This window comes from Leptonychotes weddellii, chromosome 2 (assembly GCF_054177405.1).
Source record: "Leptonychotes weddellii isolate Sample4059 chromosome 2, ASM5417740v2, whole genome shotgun sequence".
In the NCBI taxonomy this organism is placed as follows: Eukaryota; Metazoa; Chordata; class Mammalia; order Carnivora; family Phocidae; genus Leptonychotes; species Leptonychotes weddellii.
In genome coordinates, this window is record NC_138370.1 from 86,975,152 (window position 1) to 86,996,620 (window position 21,469).

General features: G+C 33.7%; 1 protein-coding gene across 1 annotated transcript in view; it reads right to left on the reverse strand.

The window, feature by feature from the left end:
* Window positions 1-21,469, reverse strand: part of BLTP1 (bridge-like lipid transfer protein family member 1) — a 196,835-nt gene that overhangs the window by 154,728 nt on the left and 20,638 nt on the right. The window contains exons 4-10 of the mRNA XM_081813121.1: window positions 20,822-20,938; window positions 19,530-19,608; window positions 18,348-18,412; window positions 7,025-7,211; window positions 4,322-4,403; window positions 3,770-3,963; window positions 1,515-1,594 (exon numbers count right to left, since the gene is read on the reverse strand). Coding sequence (XP_081669247.1) covers window positions 1,515-1,594; window positions 3,770-3,963; window positions 4,322-4,403; window positions 7,025-7,211; window positions 18,348-18,412; window positions 19,530-19,608; window positions 20,822-20,938 — 804 coding nt within the window. The remainder of the gene's footprint in view (window positions 1-1,514; window positions 1,595-3,769; window positions 3,964-4,321; window positions 4,404-7,024; window positions 7,212-18,347; window positions 18,413-19,529; window positions 19,609-20,821; window positions 20,939-21,469) is intronic.

The following is a 21,469-nucleotide window of genomic DNA, read 5'->3' on the forward strand; positions in this document are numbered from 1 at the left end:
ACTCTCTCTTTTCGCAGATGACATGATACTTTATGTGGAAAACCCAAAAGACTCCACCCCCAAATTACTAGAACTCATCCAGCAATTCAGTAATGTGGCAGGATACAAAATCAATGCACAGAAATCAGTTGCTTTCTTATACACTAGCTTCTGCATTCAATCTGTTGTTTAAGGATTTGAAGAAAACCTAGCCTCAAGCAAATAGCTATACAGAAAAGGGAGGAGTATTTTAATAGCTTTTTCAGATAATTTTGGATATTCTTCTCTGACACTATGCCAAAATTCAACAAGTGGTAGTTTCTTAAAAGTTAGTTGCAATGTGGAATTTGAAACCCTATACTGAATTTTTCATACTCTGATACATTAAAATTTACTGATCTAACACTTTGAATATATCTTTTACCCATGGCATAACTTTGTAACATCATGCATTTGTAAAATATTGGTTCAGAGACAAACATATGTTTTCTAAATATTGATAAATTTCATCATTAGACATTTTTAAAATCACATTTGTTAGTATCACTGGTGGTCTTATCAGAAAAGTCCTTAAACTCACAGTGGCAGACCCAAATTTTCCAAAATTCTGATTCTCATATGAAAACTCAAAATCATCTGTCTCTAGTTGCTCCTTCAACTAAAACTGGTGCTCCATGAAAAGAGCAAATAATTCAGCTAGAAACTCAACTATACAAGTGCTTTTCCTCCAAACATCAGTATACTTTGGTATGTAGCAGAAGTATATTATGTGTACTTGCCATTTTTTCACACTGAATATTAAAAAGTTTCTCAAGGGTCAAGATTTGACAAAAACAATTTTTACTGCTTAATCAAAGTTTTTAAAACTGATACTGGCATTTGTTTTACTGTAAATGGGTGGCAGTGAAAAAGACAGTGATGACTAGTATAGTTTGGAACCACTGCCTTAATTCATGCTAAAGCACCAACACTTTCACCCACCATTGCTTTTGTACCAGCAGCGCAAATGTCATATGGTGAAAAAGTTAAGTAACATCCTAGTTTTACCCTGAAAATACTCTGACCTCATAAACCCCATGAAAGGCATAAAAAATCAGAAGTAGAGAAAAAGGGCTAAAAATCCAATGTTTAGCTACTTTCATAAAATGCAAGCCACCTGTGAAGCACTCTAACCAGCTGGATTTCAATCCTTAAACTTCAAGCCTCAAACGATTTTTTTCTTAAGCTAGCATGAACTACCTTAACTGTCACCACATTTTCTAAAGGTTTTCACACCAGGTTACTTGCATTCACAATTTTTGAGGTATACTTCTGAAAACAGAATTGAACAAAAGATTCCTATATTGTTCCTTTGGTCTGAAATAGTAATATCCAATTTTTGATAAATGACACAATTTTTAGGTAGGTACTCTTCCATCCACATTTACGATTTATTGATGTCTATTTTATCCTACCAAGGAGACTTAAAATATTATTAAATATCAACATTTCATAGAATAGAAGTGTAGCTATGAAACACTTTCAAAGACTAATACCTGGTTCATCCATGTAGTAGTAGATGTCAACATCATTTGACTGCATCACCACAAACCCTTCTCCCATTAATCTTGGTGGTCTGTAAGAAGGAGGGGGGATGGCAAACTAAGTACATCTCCAGAATATAAAATGTTCTGTATTCTAATTATGGTAGTAATAGTTGAGAACAAAAAGAGAAAAAAAATCTAAAAAGCAATCAAGTGTAGCATATTGAAAAGGGAAAACAAAACATCTTTTACATAGACAATGAAGTTTTGCATAGTTGTATTCTATATTAGACTAAATAAATTGGTACTGAAAAATTTTTAGTCAAAATATTAGTTTCAAAAAGAAAAAATGAAAAAGAAAATTTGTCTTATATTTTTCATTTTAAGTTTTAAATGAGAGAAATCAATTTATTTATTTTATTTATTTTTTTTTTTAAAGATTTTATTTATTTATTTGAGAGAGAGAATGAGATAGAGAGAGCATGAGAGGGAGGAGGGTCAGAGGGAGAAGCAGACTCCCTGCTGAGCAGGGAGCCCGATGCGGGACTTGATCCCGGGACTCCAGGATCATGACCTGAGCCGAAGGCAGTCGCTTAACCAACTGAGCCACCCAGGCGCCCCGAGAGAAATCAATTTAAAGCAAAGTTTAATTAAATACAATGTAAGAAGTATGATCATTGGAATAATCATATTCTGCATTTACAACAAAAATTTAAAATTAAACTTAAAATTCAACCATTTTATATTAATAATACTTTACAACTTAACAGGAAATATTTTATTATATCTGTAAAATAAAGTTTAATCTGTCAGAAACATTAAATAAGAAAAATACTGTCATTTTTATTTTTAACAACTTTATATTATCTTTGTCTTTATATTATCTATTTGCAAGAATATTTAGTTGATCAACTTGAAAAAATTCTGGAATGAATGTTTCTCTACAATCACTTTCCCACAAACTATTAATCTTTACTTGCTTTGATTCAACAACTTTTCTCTTTTTCATTCATATACCACATCTTCCTTCCATATCAAAATTAACTTCTCAATCATTAGATAATATATACAAATTCAACAATCTTCTTCTAAATATGTATTAAATGACAAAGGTTAATGTCTAGTATCATCATTTAATTTCCACACTTACTTTGAAGAGTGAAAATACAATTTTACATCTTTTTATAAAAATTAATAAAAAACACCTTTTTATCTTACTCTAGTAAATTTCACAACGTCCAGATTTATTCAGTATTATAACTTTTACCCGTAATATATAGAATTGTGTACACAGCCCACATTCTACAAGATGCTTAGCAAAGTCTGTGATTATGAAGAATGAGATGAGGTAAACCCACAGCCTCCCTGCTACTCACATAGGGAAAACCTCTCCATCATCCTAATGATGGAGAAATCTAATAAGCAAGCTAGCCAAAAGTTGGAACTAAAAAGAAATAATCATGCTTCTTATAACCTCATAAACTTCATACTGCCTGCACACAAAGATAAAAGCTGGGACAGTTCTAAAACTGTATCATCCAAACTTCACCAGTTTTCTAAGAGTAATTTAGATTCAATTTACAACTTTTTATTAACTCAAAATGGTATTCCACTATACTGCATTTGTTGAATGCAGTTCAAACATTTTCTAACCTACAAACATCAGGGCTTATGCCCAAAATAAGTTTCCCAAGCATAGTGAGGAGGAGAAAAGGGTAGAAAATTTATAGTAATAATCTTATAGGAAAATACTTAAAATTAGAGTTCATCAATGGGTAATATATCCATTTATAATTATAAAGCAAGACTACACTGTTAACTGATTTAATAGAGAAATATGCCCAACATAGAGTACATCATTAGTTTTTGATGTACTGTTCAACAATAATTCATTAGTTGCATATAACACCCAGTGCTCAACACAACACATGCCCTCCTTAATACCCATCACCTGGTTACCCCATTTCCCCAACCCCCTCCCTTCTGTAACCCTCAGTTTGTTTCCTGGAGTCCAGAGCCTCTCATGGCTTGTCTCCCTCTCCGATTTCTTCCCATTTGTCCACAATAGCCAAACTATGGAAGGAGCCAAGATGTCCTTCAACAGATGAATGGATTAAGAAGATGTGGTTCATATATACGATGGAATGTTACTCAGCCATCAGAAAGGATGAATACCTACCATTTGCATTGACATGGATGGAACTGGAGGGGATTATGCTAAGTGAAATAAGTCAATCAGAGAAAGACAATTTATAAGACTATCTTACTCATCATTTTGAAGACCAACATATCTTGGACTAGGAACAAGCATTACTCGAACATTTTCAAGCTTCCCTTTCACAATATGCATGAATTGGTCAAGATGACTAGAAGGTGGTTTTGTAGTATAAGTTAAGAAAGCATCATCAAAGTTGATACATAGAGTTTGAGGTTGGTAATGATTTCCAAAGGCCAAACGTCCCTAAAAGATAGATAAGAGAAATTATGCTGTAATATACAGACCATATATTTTTCCTTAGTTGACCTAATAACAAACATTTTCAAGCAACAACTAAATGATTCCACTTTAGCACTATACACTATCCATATTACTCCACTGATCAATTTAGACCAGTGTTTAAAGAAATCTAAGTACTTGTGAATAAGTAGCCCTTAAGACCTAATAAATGTGTGCTAAGATGGTATTGGCGTTGAAATAATTCTTTCACACTTTTATGAACTTTGGAACCCCAAAATTACTTTAAGTGAAAATTTTATTTGCAAAAATAAGAGTTTCATTATTAACTCACCAAACATTAATTGCAGCAGAATTTACTTACTGTGCTCACATTGACCTTTATGACTGGAATAAGTGATCTCCATGAAGATGTCGGGTCTTGAGATTCTGTTTTTACTTTAACTCTGAGAAAAATAAAAATAAAAATAGACATACATAAGAAAAGCTTAAATAGCTGAGAACACAGTTGACTTCTTCATAATACACAGTAATACCAGCTGTAACTTTCCAAATACATCTAATGATTGCTCCAGTAAACAAATAATGACAACATCTAACAGAATACTAATATCTCTCAAATATCTCTTGGAATGCACTCTATCATATATCAATTTTTAGACTGGCAAGGTAAAATAACAAAATTATGGTTTTAGAGTAATAAGTTTTAATGACAAAAGTATAAATTATGATATGCTGTCATTACATGCACCATTATACTCACTATAATATGACATTCTATAAGACAACCTAAATTACTAAAATAACAAATAACCAAGGTACAAGTCACATTGATATTTTCTACTGTTTTAAGCACTTTTGACAACCCAGCTGATCCTCTCCCTTCCTTATCCCCATCACTTTGTGACAGAATAATTTCCTCTCGGTAAAATGAAAATGATAGGCCAAGAATAAGAAAAAAAGAAATTGGCCACACACAAAGTACACAAAATTTAAGATATGAAAATTTCACAGCAAGTCACTAACGATTTCAGATGAGAACTCAAGGCATAACTCTTCAATAACCCAGTAACTCCTAAATCATATTTCTGAGGCCATCTCCACTAAGGTAGCCCTCAGTGCTTAAAACTAAATTTGAAACTGACCTCACCATCTCCCCTCTAACCTGCTCTTTCTCTGAGGTTCCATGAGCATGACCACTAATTAAATTAGAAACTGGATTCATTATTAACTCATCCTTCTTACTCATTCTCCACACCTAATCTATCACTGTCTTAGGGATTCATTTGCCTAAGTATATTTAGAATCCATCCACTTCTCTCCCTTCTTCTTGTTACCAACCCAATTGATGATCATCTCTTCCCTGAATTGTCACATCTTTCTTCTTCCTCAATCTGTATAACTTTTATTTCCTTTTGTCTTATTGCAGTAGGTAGTACTTCCAGTACAAAGTTGAAAAGGAGTGGTTTAAGGAGACATCCTTGTTTTGTACCTGATCTTAGTGAGAAAGCTTCTAGTTTTTCACCATTAAGTATATTGTTAACTATAGGGTTTCTGTAGATATTCTTTATCAAGTCAAAAAAGTTCTCCTTTATTCCTAGTTTACTGTGAGATTTTAATCATGAATGAGTGTTGGATTTTGTCAAATACTTATTCTGCATCTATTGATATGATCATTTGGTTTTTCATTTTTAGCGTGTTAATTGATTTTTGAAGGTTGAACTAGCCTTGTTTACCTAATAGTTTTTTAAGTAGATGATGAGGACATTTATTCCCAATTAAATATTTCATGGATATTATGTCCAAGGCACCGAGCTGAGGTATTGGGGATACTGAGAATATGACAACTGTTCTGTTTTGAGGGAATCTGTACCCTAGAATGGGAGTAAGAATAGTTAAAATAGGCAATTTTAGTGCAAGAAGTGTTACCTTAGGAAAAATAATAGAATTCTGTGGGCACACATAGAAGGATCAGGGAGACCTGAAGGGTGAATGAGTTAGGCAAAGAAGATGAGTCTTCCATTGAGAAGAAACATCATATACAACAAAGAAGTTGTTTACTGAGGCTAGAGTGGATTAAGGTGGGAAAGAAAGAAATAAGACTTTCTTTGTTTGCAGATGACACAATCATCTGTGTAGACAATCTGGAAGAACTGACAAAACTCCTGGAACCAATAAGTGATTATAACAAGGTTGTGGGATTCAAGATTAATAATAAACAACAATCACTTTCCCAAATACCAGCAATGAACAAGTGAAATTTGAAATTAAAACCACAATACCATTTACATTAGCACCATAAAAATGAAATACTTAGATATACATTTAATAATATATATAGAAGATCTACATAAGGAAAACTATAAAATTGTGATGAAAGAGATCAAGCAATCAAATAAATGGAGAAATATTTCATGTCACTGATACGAAGATTCAATATGATTAAGATGTTAAGTTTTTCCTAACTTATCTATAGATTCAATATAATCCAAACTGAAATCCCAACAAGTTGTTCTGTGAATATTGACAAATTGATTCTAAAGTATATATGGAGAAGCAAAAGACCCAGAATAGCCAACAAACCATTGAAGGAAAACAACAAAGTTAGAGGACTGACACTACCTGACTACAAGACTTACTGTAAAACTACAGTAATCAAGATAGTGAAGTACTGGTGAAAAAATAGATACATAAGGCAATGTAACAGAAACAATGTAGACAGCCCAGAAACAAATAAAACAAAATCATGTATTTGTATCTTAACTATGTATATATGTGTATATATTTATGTACATGCACTCAAAAGGAAAAAACACAAATAGATAACAGTAGTTATCAATATGGAGGAAAGTAGGACTAGTAAGCAGAACAAGACTGCTTCTTTTTACATTATATAATTCTTTATTATTTGAATTTTTAAAGGAATTATATAATTTATGTGAATGTAAGTTTTAGTCAAACTACAAAGAAAGACTAGGCTGTGTTTAGGTGAGTAGCATCGACGATATTCTAATAAAAGTAAATGTTAAATGTTAGAGATTAATAAAACTCAAGTGTGACTATGAACCTTTCAATTTTGGACTGGGTTCTTGTTCTTCCATTTTCCCGTGTTTTATCATCCTCTTTCTTGGGTGGAATTATTGTTGGTTCCAAACCAAACAATTCTTGAAGACGTCCATAAAGATCCGAACGATTATAGACATGAAATTCAAAGTCATTGACTGTGATGTATAATCTGGTTTCTGCCTTTGGATCTAAAGATACCAATTACAAAAAAAAAAAAAGTTTTTAGTCAACTTTTTTAAAAACTTCAAAGTTTTTAGTCAAATCTTTTCTCACAACTAAAGTAACTCTATTTTAAAACATAATTCTATGATCAAGAGAATTTCAAAAACTTAAAAATATATAATTTATATAATATATATAACTTATAAATATACAAAATATATAAACATATTTTATTTTTTTAAGTTTCTTTTTTTTTTAAGATTTTATTTTTTTGTCAAAGAGAGAGAGCATAAGCGGGGGTGGGGAGTGGTAGGCAGAGGGAGAAGCAGACTCCCTGCTGAGCAAGGAGCCCAATGCGGGACTCGATCCCAGGACGCTGGAATCATGACCTGAGTCAAAGGCAACACTTAACCGACTCAGCCACCCAGCCATCCCTATAAATGTATTTTAAAAATATATAAAACACGAGCAAAAGAAAGAAAAAAGCTGATGTTACTGTAGTATTCCAATTTAACATTCTAAAACAACCTGGATTTCTAAATTCTGGCTGTATAATGACAGAATTTAAAGATTTTATGCTAAAAATAGCAAAGTGGCCTTTACAGACCAAAAGTAAAACTTTATCCTAATAATAAATTTACAATAAAGTATATGAATAGCAAAATGTTCAAAGTATGATGCATTTAAACATCACATTAGTATTTAAATTTTTGCATCACAGAAACAAAGATTTTTCATAAATACTAGTTTATTTTTTAAAACTACACAATACTAAGGTATGCGTGGGTGGCTCAGTTGGTTAAGCGTCTGCCTTTGGCTCAGGTCATGATCCCAGGGTCCTGGGATCGAGTTCCGCATCGGGCTCCCTGCTCAGCAGCAAGCCTGCTTCTCCCTCTGCCTGCCGCTCCCCCTGCTTGTGCTCTCTCACTCTCACTCTCTCCTTGACAAATAAATAAATAAAATCTTAAAAAAATTTTTTAAATAAGACTACACAATACTAAAACCAAGATCTTATAAACTGTAGACTTCAAACAATAATCTTCTCAAATAAAAGACATAATTACCTCAGATATAAGTAACAATAGTAATTATCTAACAACAAAATGATAGATGCGGCACTTGTTTCTACTGAGGAAATAATCTAAGACACTGTATCACATGTCAACCAAAGAGGGTCAGAAAAAAGGTACCATAGTGCTTTCTTTAGTGTGTTCTTTTCTTATATTATACATATTTTTTTTGAGATTGCCTTTTTTTAACCTTTATTCATTTTTCTCCCTATCAAATTCAATTGAAGGACAATTAAAATCAGATATGATCAGTTAGAGGGCTTATTTTTTTAAAATGGCTATGGAGAACTGTTACTTTCATTACAGTAGCTTAAGCTGTGTTTAAATATGAAGTATACACCTTTAGTAATATACCAAATTACACCAAAATTAATTTCTTCTCTAGTTTACTAGAAAATAAGAAAGCGTAAGAAATGTCAAACACCCTAAATAAATGTAAATTTTAGTTTAAATGAACAAACGAAAAATACTGTCACTCATACTTCAAAAATAAACCTTGGAAAATGAATCAACATTCATTTTTTATACAGTAATACTTTTAGTTCTACTCCAATCTAGGTTTTTTTTCTCACCACTTCCTAAGATAATTAAGAAAAGAAAAAGATAAGCCTAATCCTTAAAAACAAACAAACAAACAAAAACAATGTTTAGGAGCTTTAATTTTTCTGGCATTTTTCAAATAGCTCTTGACCTATGTTTCCTCCTATTTCTTCAGATTTATCACAGGCCTAAAAACTAAGACAATCCCCTAAACTATTACAATCAAGTGTTTTGCCCCTTTTTCTTGCTATAGGTCAAATTCTTAAAATTAAAATAAAAAGAATAGGAACCACTGCTTTTTAATACATTTGGAGCATTCTAAGACATGATAGTAATAAATATCATCATCCATTTTTAAGTAAATCACCAAACTCTATCACTAATTAGGTTTAAACCTTTCCTCAGTAATCATCCACAACCTCTTCCCAAAATGCCAGGGACAACTATCCAGAAAATTACTCAAATATTTCCAATTTGATACATTAACAGGTATCTCACACTTGACATTTCCAACCGAACATCTGCTTTTCTCACATGACCAAACGTAATCCACAGTATTCCCCATCTTATCAATAGTAAGTCAATCTTTTCAATTACTCAAGCCAAAAAAATTGACTGCTCTCTTTCGTGTCCCAGATAGTATCAGCAAATTCTATCAGATTTCCTTTGAACATATATCCAAAATCCAACCACTTCTCACCACTCTGGCTCAAGTCACCATCAACTTACACCTGTTTTAATACAAGAGCCTCCTAACTAGACTCCATGCTTCTGCCCTTATTCCCCTTATGTGGGTGCTTTACACATCTTTACAGATCTTACAAAAACCTAACTGAAATCATGTTACTCTTCTGTTCCCTAACTTTTTGATGGCTTCCCCTCCCATTCAGATTAATATCAAGGTCCTTTAAGTGACCTATAAAATCCTACAGGATCCATACTCTTCTCTCCTAATCTCTCCAAAAAACTGGTCTCAACTTTGGTAATGATAGGAACAACCAGGAAATGTTCTTCCCCCAGACATTTACAACTCATTTCCTTACTTGTTTCATGTTTCTGTTTAACTATCCCCAAACAATAAAACCTTTACTGACTTCCCTATATAAAACAGAGCCCTCCCCACAAACCAGCACTCCCTATTCTACTGAATCTGCTTTTATTTTCCTCAATGCCATATTTTCCTCACTCATTCCTCAAGGCTATATATATTTACTTGTTAATTACCTGAATCCCTCCCAACTTGAATGAAGCAAGATCTGTAAGAGAAGGAACTTGCTTTATCCAATGTTGTATCCCTGGTACCTACAATTCTTAGCATATAGAAGGACTCATTTGTTTGAAAGAATAACAGCCTCTTACCACAAATCATACTCCTAAGTAAAACAAAAATATCCACACACAGATCTTAGAATTTTTGAAAACCCTACATGTAGAAGCATAGTAACTGCAAAGTGGTATATTTTTCTATTCCCCCATTGATCTATACAAGTAGGAATGAATTATTACACAATTCTTCAAGGTCATAAACTACTCAATCAAAATTTACCTCAAAACTCATTTAGGTCATTTGTTTTCAAATTTACTTACAGAATAGTTTACCAGGGTCCCTGAATACAAATGCCCTGATCATTAGGACCATGTTATAAATGCCAGTGGATGAGCTGTAGAAGCAGCAACAGGGAAAATTAAGAGTCTGAACTAGCCCCTAATTGGATCAGCAGTGATGAATAAACAAAAAGTGACTGTATAAAAATGGAAATAAGATTCCTCTGAATTTCATCACTAACTTACTGGACATGCACAACTGATTCTCTTCTTTCAGTATAACTGATATGATTTGAATGTGGCTACATTAACTTAATAAGGACACCAAGGCACAAAGATAAAGGTATTAATTTCTGAAAACATTTTCACAACATTGACAAACACTAAATACTTGATACTAAAATACTGGAAGATCCCCTCAACAATACCTACCCTATCTTTCCAACTTTTTTGGCATTAATATTTATTTATTGTTGCCTCCCCCCACTAGATTGCAAACTCCATTAGAGAAGCAGTTTTCCTGTTGTGTTTACTATTAATTCCTTAAAACAATGCCTGGTACATACGAGGTGCTCAATAAATATGTTAAATCTTTAAATAGAAATAATAAGTGGGTTTTTTAAAATAAGATTGAACATGGACATTAAGGAGGGCACATAATGTATGAGCACTGGGTGTTACATAAGACTGGTGAACCACTGAACTCTACACCTCTGAAACTAGTAACACTCCATATGTAAATTAATTGAATTCAAATTAAAAAATGAAAAACAAAACAAAAATAAATAAGATTGAACAAAATGCCTAGACCACTCTTTTCCTTCCAAAAATCACTTTAGAAAAATAATAGCAAATCCACAAGCATTTTAAAAGCACCTATTGATTTCGTATTTTAAAAGAGAAAGATTTAGCTGAATTCACAAAGCATTTTTTAATTTGTTCTGCTGGTTCTATTTGTTTCACCTGCATTAAAACTACTATTCCAGCCAGCAAGCTATGTGATTAAACAATAAATCAGAACTCCACACCTGGCTTACATGGCTGTATTCTCTTCAGGGCCTTTGTCCAGGATCTTCCCTGTCAATAATCTCAGCTTTCTGTGATCCCCGGGAATATTCTATATAGCGATACACTTTCCAGCCCCCTACCCCATCCTAACATACACACAAAGATGTGAAGTACTGGCACACTAACAATCTCACCCTCACACAGTAAATCCATACAGCGCCACATACAGAGGCACCCCACACACATTGTGCCTGTTGATTTGGAAAGGTAACCTCATAAATAAATATCTCTGCTGACAGATGAGCACATTCCCGAAAGACATCTTTTCCAAAGACATGTATCTCCTCTTCCAAGGAATGTGCATGTACACACACACACATACATGCACACACAGCTTCTTTAATTAAAAAAAAAAAAAAAGTTGGGGACTCCTGCATTGGATTCTCCAGAAACTGGAGAAAGTAGTAAATAAACAGTAGAAAGACTATTAAGACTAGATCCATGTGACATCATTTTTACTAATGTGACCTAAGGCAAGTACCTTAACCACTGTGAGCCTCATTTTTCCCATCTATAAAATAAGAATATGGGACACCTGGGTGGCTCAGTTGGTTAAGCCCAAGTGGGGCTCTCTGCTCAGTGGGGAGCCTACTTCTCCCTCTCCCTGTTGCTTCCTCTGCTTGTGCACACTCTGTCTCTCTCTCTCTGACAAATAAATAAAATCTTTTTAAAAAATTGTTTAAATAAATAAAATGAGAATATCTCTACCTACCTGTAGGACTGTCATACAAAATAAATACTAGTTTCCTTGTTTCTGCAGGTCAGACTCTTACTAGTCATATAAATTATGCATTCACTTTCAATTTATAAGTTTTTTTTAAAAAACAATCTTTCATTGGGGCGCCTGGGTGGCTCAGTCATTAAGCGGCTGCCTTCGGCTCAGGTCATGATCCCAGGGTCCTGGGATCAAGCCCCGCATCTGGGGAAGCCTGCTTCTCCCTCTCCCACTCCCCCTGCTTGTGTTCCCGCTCTCGCTGTGTCTCTCTCTGTCAAATAAATAAAATCTTTAAAAAAAAATAAAAATAAAAAATAAAATAAAATAAAATAATCTTTCATTTCATAATATGATACAATGTTAATAATAATAAAAGCAGCTCATCTCTACTGAACATATGCTCTGTTCCAGGGACTCTTCTAGACACTCTATTCAGCTAATCTCATGTAATCATCACAGCAACCCTGGCAGTTAAAGCCCAAGATTACACAACTAGAAAGTAGTAGAGAGAATCCAAGGTTCTAAATACTAGGTCTTAACCACAAAATTACTTATCAATTATATTAATAAATGCAATGATGGTTTCAAAAAAAAGTGTTATTAATCCCTGAAAACAGAAATGTATCAAGAATGCAGTTATTTCTTCATAACTTCATGAAAAACTGATCAATATTCAAAGCTTAAATGCAATATTTAAAACTGTTAAATTCTAGTAACATTAGATCTCTCAATGACATTTATTTCTCCTGGGAATTTTAAAAGCAGTTTTTAAGTTTCATTCATTCTGATGACACTGAAAGTTAAAGCAAAAAATTTAATTTATATATAATTTAAGAAAGGCATAATCAGTTGACTCTTTTTTTTTTTTTAAGTAGTCTCCATGCCCAGCGTGGAGCCCAATATGGGGTTTGAATTCACGACCTTGAGATGGGAGACCTGAGCTGAAATCAAGACTTGGATACTTCACGGACACTTAACCCACTGAGCCACCCAGGCGCCCCAGATGACTCTTTTAAATCTCATCTCTACACTGACATTGTTCTATCACTGAAGGCAGAAATCTTTTTCTCATATCCTTATCATCTAATATTTACCTAATGGACCCCCCAAAAATATTTGTTAATAAATATACAGATAGATAAAAATTATAAATATAAAAGGCTCTTCACTTAATAAGTAGTTAATTTATGGAGGAAAAAAAGGTAAATGAATGTTGTAGAACTGCTTAAGTCTCCTGAGCAAAGAGCTAATTGAAACTTGTTTTCCAAAGGGAAATTAGGAAAAAGGCACTTATTTAATTATGTAATTGGGACACATGCTATTTGTAGTAAAAAAAGCTAAAATGCCAAGTGCTGCCAAGGCCTTGTGATACTTGGAATCAATACTTAGTACAAAGACAAAATAGTCTACTGACCTTTAAATTGTTAAGGGATTTTTATTTCCTATATTTAACAAACAAGATTTAGATGCTACAAATTTAAAGTACTAGATTATATTAGGCTAAAACTTCTAAATGACAAAATAACAAAAAGGGACATACTTTACCATCATCCTTTCACTTCTTAGCAATGTAAGAACTTCTCTAGATAAGAAAGATGCATGCCTAGTTATTTAGATTGGTATTCATTTAAACACTGTATCATCACATATTAAGAGGTAATTGGTTCTGCTACTTATTTTCCAAAAGAATGGCTTAAAATCAACTATCCTAAAAACCAAAATAAAGGTTTTTAATGGTTATCCTCATTAATTAGTCTTTGACCAACAATCATCTACAGCAGATCACTGATTTCATGACCTAGGGAATATTTTACAACAAATTCTATGTTAAACAAATTAGATGTTATTCCTTTTTTTTTAAAGATTAAACTGAACTGACAACTCTAAATCTACTTCTGGATTAAATTATCCCAACCAAGCTCAATGGCACAGAATTTGAGCACCTGAACACTCCTTTTCTCTCCTAATAAAATAGTTTTAAAGTTTTCTCATAAAAATCTGAGCCTTACCCAGACAGACCTTAGCCTATCTCTTCGGATCGCTAGTGGCCATTATCTATTCAGGCACACGCTCCAATTAGGTTTCCAAATTTTCCAACAAGAAATGTCAACCATCTCCACTTCTTGCTCAGTTAACTGTGAAAGTAGATGATCTGGATCTGACCTTAATCAGTAAGAAATCCTATCTAGACTCTAAGGTCTCATTAGTGAATGTAATTCACTATTTTAATATATATTCCATAATATTGTTCAACTTTTTACCAAAAGCTCAGTTTGCAGCCTACCCATTCTTCTATGTACTATATTCTATCTCTGAATCATGCTAAACTAATAATGTATTTAGATCAAACCACTATTCCTGCATTGCTATTTGGCACTGTGTCTTTATTTTGGAAAGGTGTGACTGAGCACCTTAAGAATGGCATCCTCTGTAACAGAGAATTTTTTTTTTTTTTAAGATTTTATTTATTTGAGAGAGACACAGTGAGAGAGGGAACACAAGCAGGGTGGATGAGAGAGGGAGAAGCAGGGAGCCCTATGCGGGGCTCGTTCCCAGGACTCTGGGATCATGACCTGAGCCGAAGGTGGACGCTTAACAGCTGAGCCACCTAGGTGCCCCGAAAATTTCTTTTAAAAGCACATGAGAGAGAAACTTCTTTGAACCTCAGTAAAGCTGTGCTCTTCTTGATGAACACATAGATTTAAATGTTGAAATGTAGGGAAAACTATGAGCAAATAATTAGAATTGCAAATGTGATAACTAATAAAGTCTACCAACTTTTTTTTTTTAAAGATTTTATTTATTTATTTAATAGAGAGAGACACAGCGAGAGAGGGAACACAAGCAGGGGGAGCAGGAGAGGGAGAAGTAGGCTTCCCGCGGAGCAGGGAGCTCAATGTGGGGCTCGATCCCAGGACCCTGGGATCTTAACCTGAGCCAAAGGCAGACGCTTAACAACTGAGCCACCCAAGTGCCCTTGGGTCAGTTACTCTTGATCTCATCTATGTATTTTGGTGAAAAGCAATCCACTTTAAGGAGATAAAATGAAGTAATTATTTTCTTCAAAAAAAAAAAAGCTACAAACAATTTAAGATGGTATTCTGCATGTCTAAGAAAATTCTAAAGTGGGCAACCTCATTAGGCTTAGCCTTAAAACCTGCAGTTGTCTCTGGATACTACAAATTATCATATTCATTCCTCCCATAAGCTGCCACCAGTGTTTATATATAAGAATTTTCAAGAACCTACTTGGCCACATTTGACAAGCCTGTTTTATAATACAAGGAACACTAGACTGGAAGTTAGCAAACCTAGGTTTTCATTCTGGCTTTATCATTTATTAATAACAGGAATTTCTGTTTTTCCATCTGCAAATCGATGATTTTTGAGATCATTAGTTGTTTCCAAATTGATAAGGGATTTTGAGAAAAATCAGTTGTTTCCTAATTGTGTAAGTCCTTGGAATCCTGGGGTAAAGAGCATGGGGTGGGGGAGGGGGGATGTTAGGTCAAATGGGCCTTCTCAACTCATATCCCTAGTTTCATTGGTTCACAAGAACATCTTAAAACACTGAAAAAAAAAAAATAAAATTTCTAATATAAATATACAAAAAGGCATTTTTTAAAATATAAACAAGGAGAATTTTTGTTTCAGCTCTGCTGAAATCTCATTAACAATAAAGCTTATGATAACTAAACGTGGGGGAAAAAAAAACTAAACTGAGATTAAATCAAAAGAGCACATCATTGCAAGATTAACAGAAGCATGACATGCAGCAAAAACATATGGTCCTAAAGTAAATCTATCTCTAAGGGACAAACTAGATAGACTTTACAAACCAAATTAGAGGCAGAAATACTGGGCCTGCTCAAAGTTAAGTGAATGTGTCAAAAGCTGGGACTGAACTCAAAAGAACTTGGCTCTTAGGAATGAGTGCCAGCCATCTCTGAAGTACAAGTAAAATATCTTTACTTAAATTCCACTTTTAAGGCATACAGTCAAATAAAATATCAAAAATAATTTAATGTGAATAGTGTAGGAAAGTGATTCAAAATTTTGAATATATTCGTATTTGATAAAAGTCAAAACTTAAAAGATTTCCAGTGCACTAACATATTGACTATCTAAAGAACACTTTTTCCTGTGAAAATGCTTAAAGCAATTGCTTAAAAAAAAGAGGTAAAAAGGCAGTGTGAACAACCGATTTTCTAAAACCATAGAGTAGAGACTTAATAACACACAGCCATTCTGAATCACAGAAGACAGACTGAGAAAAGTCTATTCCAAACTACCAACAGAACTTTTATCATATGAAATCACTTAATCTCTGCTCAAAATTATTTAATAAACTCTTAATTTTTAGAATACTTTTTCCAGACATGAAATCCGCCCATTCTTTCTAGTCATTCTGATTTCATTAATTCTATAGATGCCAAATTGTCATCAATTTATGCCAGTCTTTTCAAGGAAAAGTACATGATGTATTATGTTAAAGGGGAAAAAGCTATGTGGGAAATGCAAGGAAATGACAGTGAAAAAAGACTAAATAATAATGAATAGTGAATTCAAAAGTAATTTAGGCTAGCTCAGTCTTGTGGTAAGTTTAACAACTTTTGGAACTTTAAATCTGTTTTACCATAGAAACAAAGTTAAAAATGATAGCAAGATTCCTAAGTGTACCCACCAAAAAAAAAAAAAAATTAACTGGAAAGTTCCAAAGTTCTACAGACCCTAACCACCATTTCAGAATTTTAATGTGGGGTGCCAGAAACACAGGTAGTCCTAATAGCTAAGAAAAGGTGGAAGGGTCTCATCATCTTCTGACACTACTCTCCAAGGCCCCATCTAAAATCTTCTAGAGCAGTAGTTACCAAAGTATGGTCTGGGGACCTTTGCAGGGATCCCAAGATCTGTTCCAAGGACCAAAAGGTCAAAACTATTTTAACAGTGTTATAATTTGAAGATGTTAAACTTTTTCTCAATCATTCTCCCATGAGTGGACAGTGGAGTTTTTTTTAAAGGCTGTATGTATGATACATGGCACTTTAACAGACTGAACATAAAAGCAGAAGTGAGAATCCAATTATCTTCTATTAAGCCAGACATTAAAAAGATTTGCAAAATACAGAAAAATGCCACTCTTCTCACTATCTGGTTTTCTTTTTGCTTTAGAAAAGTTATTTTTCATAAAGTATGGTATTTATTTTAATATATATGGGTTTATTATAGATATTTTTAATGAAATAAAAAATATTTCTATAGTTATTAGGATTAATTTTTTTTTAAGATTTTATTTATTTATTTTAGAGAGAGTATGTGAGTGTGAGCAGGGGGAGGGGCAAAGGGAGAGGGAGAGAGAGAATCCCAGGCAGGCTCCACACCCAGCACAGAACCCAACACAGCTCAGTCTCAGGACCCTAAGATCATGACCTGAGCTGAAATCAAGAGTCAGACGCCGAACCGACTGAGCCACCCAGGTGCCCCCAGGCTGAATTTTGAATGCAGCACATATCAATATAAATTACATAACTAAAAGCTCTTTGGGGTCCCCAGTAATTTAGAAGAATGTACAGTTACTGAGATTGAAAAGTTTGAGAACCACTATTCTAGGCAGTAAAGTCAAGGTCTACATTCCTTGAAGTCACTGGTATGATTAATGTCGGGTAGGAGGGTTAGGGGCACAGGAGCACCTATAGAGTTGTGCAATGAAGACCTTGGGAGAAAATTCTGAAGTGATAAAATACTGATGATAAAAGCAGAGCTGGAAGAGTCTAGAGCCTTCATTTCCTCTTTCCTGTTCATCCTTAGCATAGTAGATAAATGAGAATTAGTAGCAGTGTCAGGTAGGACTATGAAAAAGGCACAGAAGCTGAAAAATAAGAAAAGTGTCTTAGTAGAAATGATTAAAGACTACTAGGAAGTCCATTTTAACCACAGAATGGGTTAGGTCCACAGATGTAATAGGAGGTAAGGCTATGGGAGTAAGAGTCATACTGAGGATAACCCTGAATAAATAATATGCTTAAGTAAATAAATTTAAGCAGGCAAAAGGAAAGCTGCTGAAGAATTTTCAGCCAACTGGTGATAAAATCAGAGTTTATAAGTGCCAAAGTTTTAAAAAATATTTTTATCTATTATAAAATGTGAAACGTTTTAATGTCCATAAATGAAAACACTGATCATATAACTAAAGACTTCAAATACATAAAAACATGAAGACTCACCATGTTGTTTCTGTTTTGGATTATACATTTTCCACCACCGAAAAATTATAAATCCATCTTGAATTCTATGCAAGATAAATTACAAAAAATGAAAACTTCAGTAACAATTTACTCATTTAATTATTATAAAAAGCAGGCAATTGATAATGAATATGAAAATACAGAAAATTCTCAACAGATCACTGGTATACATAAATGCTTCATAATCTCTAGTTAAAAAAGGAAAAGAAAATTTACGTAGCTCTAAATTAGATTATTCTATTTAGGTAAAATTTAATACCAGATCATAAGTAATAGGAAAATGAAGTGCTAACAGAAAAACTTTTTTTCTTTTATAAATGATAATTTTTAAATGGTGTAAAAACTATATAAACAAAAAGCCAAATCTTGAAAAGGGGGACATTAGGATGCTAACAGAAACTTTTAAAGATACCCCTTCTTCTCTGTAGTCATATATAACCTCATGCCTCAAAAGAATGAACTTATAGCCTCTCAACCTTTACTTTTTACTTTTCTTTTCAAAATAATTTTAGACTCACAAAGAAATTGCCTCTACTATTTTAAGTGAGGTATGAGTATTGCCAAACCCTACCACCTCTCAACTAATTTAAAACTTTCAAGTTCTAAGTAACAAATGTTAAGATAATCACAAAAATAGAGTAAGCTTTTCTTTCAAGGCCTACAGAAGAAAGAACATAGCAAACATAACAGTTGTCATTTCTTATTATATTCAGATTTGTGTTTCCTCCTTACTGTAAAATTAAAGTAGCTAACAGATACTAAACAAAAAACTTAAAACTTATTAAAACTTATTACCTATAATAAGGAGCTAGTGGATGAGTTATCAGCAACCCTGATCCTTGTTTTATGTAACAAATGACCACCATGAATTCTACAAGAAAAGTGGTCAGGTAATTTAAGGCTCAAGTGTTCATCTAGGAATGAAATGAGATTATTCGTTTCTTTAAGCTGCTATTTGATAAACTTCGTGCCAGTCTAAACCTTAGCTAAATTAATCTGATAAAAATATTTTTAAACATCAATTCACCAGATATTATTTACAAAAAAATTATTTTTGATTTATGGATTTTAAAAAGCAAATATTAAATATCATCAGAAAAAATTTTTTACAATATTTCAAGTTTGTTTAAAATGAGTTTTTTGTTTGTTTTTTTTTTTTACCTAATAGACATGTCTTCTGTAATGTAATAAATTTCACGAACCATGATTTTTCCAGAAAGAACAGAGAAAGAGAAGGACCCTGTTGTAGGGGGAAAAAAAAAAGTGGTTAATGGAATTGTTTTGATCCAGAGTGAGCACTTAAAGCTTAAAATAATCTTAGCATTCAGTTTATTCAATAATTAAATGTTCTCTCCTGACTCCCTCTTGATACCCTTCCAGCCTTACTAATTTTCTATTGCTCTTTCCTCAAATATAACAAAAAGTACAGGGCAGCTGGGTGGCTCAGTCATTAAGCGTCTGCCTTCGGCTTAGGTCATGATCCAAGGGTCCTGGGATCGAGTCCCACATCGGGCTCCCTGCTCGGCAGGAAGCCTGCTTTTCCCTCTCCCACTCCCCCTGCTTGTGTTCCTGCTCTCGCTATCTCTCTGTCAAATAAATAAATAAAATCTTTAAAAAAACAAACAAACAAAAGTACAGTAAGTACCATCACTATGAACTGAGCTACTAAATAACCACATGAAGACACTGAATAGCTGTTTCATATGAATAATTCCTTTAATTATGCACAACTTTAAATAAACCCCAAAGCAGTGACTAATTCACCAACTTTCTCCATTAATTTCTTTGACTCCAGGAACCAGTCATTGCCTCAAATTAGTGGAAGATGACTTATGTTTCACGGAAATTTTATTTATGTCCTCTAAGAAGTACTCTAAGGAAGGCTGGAATGGTTCTAGACAGTGACCTCTCACCCCTTTTCCCACTGATTGAGGGCTTTCTGAAGCATACTGGTTCCAAATAGACCCTCATATCTGCAAACTTCCCACTTACGAGTAGTTGGAAACTTAAATTAACAATGCAGGTCACAAAATGAAATGCACAAAATGATTCCAAATTATAGATTTTTTAAGTATGGGTTACTGAAAAAAAAAAAAAACCCAGCAAAAACCTCACTGTGCGTTAGAAACTTTCTTTGGATAGTAGAATCCTGAGAAATTTTTATTTCCATATTTTGTATGTGCCTATATTTTTTAAATTGTTTTAATGAGCATCTTCTATAAGAAAAAAAAATCCAAAAGTTACTATAGAAACACTTTAAGAAATAAGAATGAGGTAAAGAACTTAACCAAGTGATAGAGTCATAGAGTGCTGCATGAGAGAAATTTCAGTTAGGTTAACGTTCATGAAACAAAGGTAAATTTCTAAAGCTACTACCACTAATAAAATATAAATTTGTAATATATATCTCAAGATTATGCAGAAGAAAAACATTCAATGTTACTCAAACTTACCAATATGGATATAGCCATGTTTGTATAATCTATTAAGAACCAGTGTTAAAATAAGACCAACATTTCGAGAATTGTAATATGTGAGATAAATAATCCATCCACAGGATAAAATGGTAGCTGTTGGGAGAAAAAAATGCAAAAGAATCTCACTGTAAGTTTCCTTTACAATCACCTTAATCTCAGTAAAAATTTATCAGTAAAAGTTCATTTAATTACACCCAGGCCTGGGGTGCCTGGGTGGCTCAATCAGTTAAGCTTTTGCTTCTTGATTTATGCTCAGGTCATGATCTCAGGGTTGTGAGATTGAGCCCCACACGGGCTCCATGCTAGGCATGGAGCCTGCTTAAGATTCTCTCTCTCCTTCTCCCTCTGCCCCTCCTCCCACTCCCCTCACCCGATTTTCGCATGCAAGTGCTCTCTCGCAAAAAAAAAAAGAAAGAGACGAACCAGGAGAGACGATGGACTCTGAAAAACAAACTGAGGGTTCTAGAGGGGAGGGGGGTGGGAGGATGGGTTAACCTGGTGGTGGGTATTGAGGAGGGCACATTCTGCATGGAGCACTGGGTGTTATGCGCAAACAATGAATCATGGAACACTTCATCTAAAACTAATGATGTAATGTATGGGGATTAACATAAGAATAAAAAA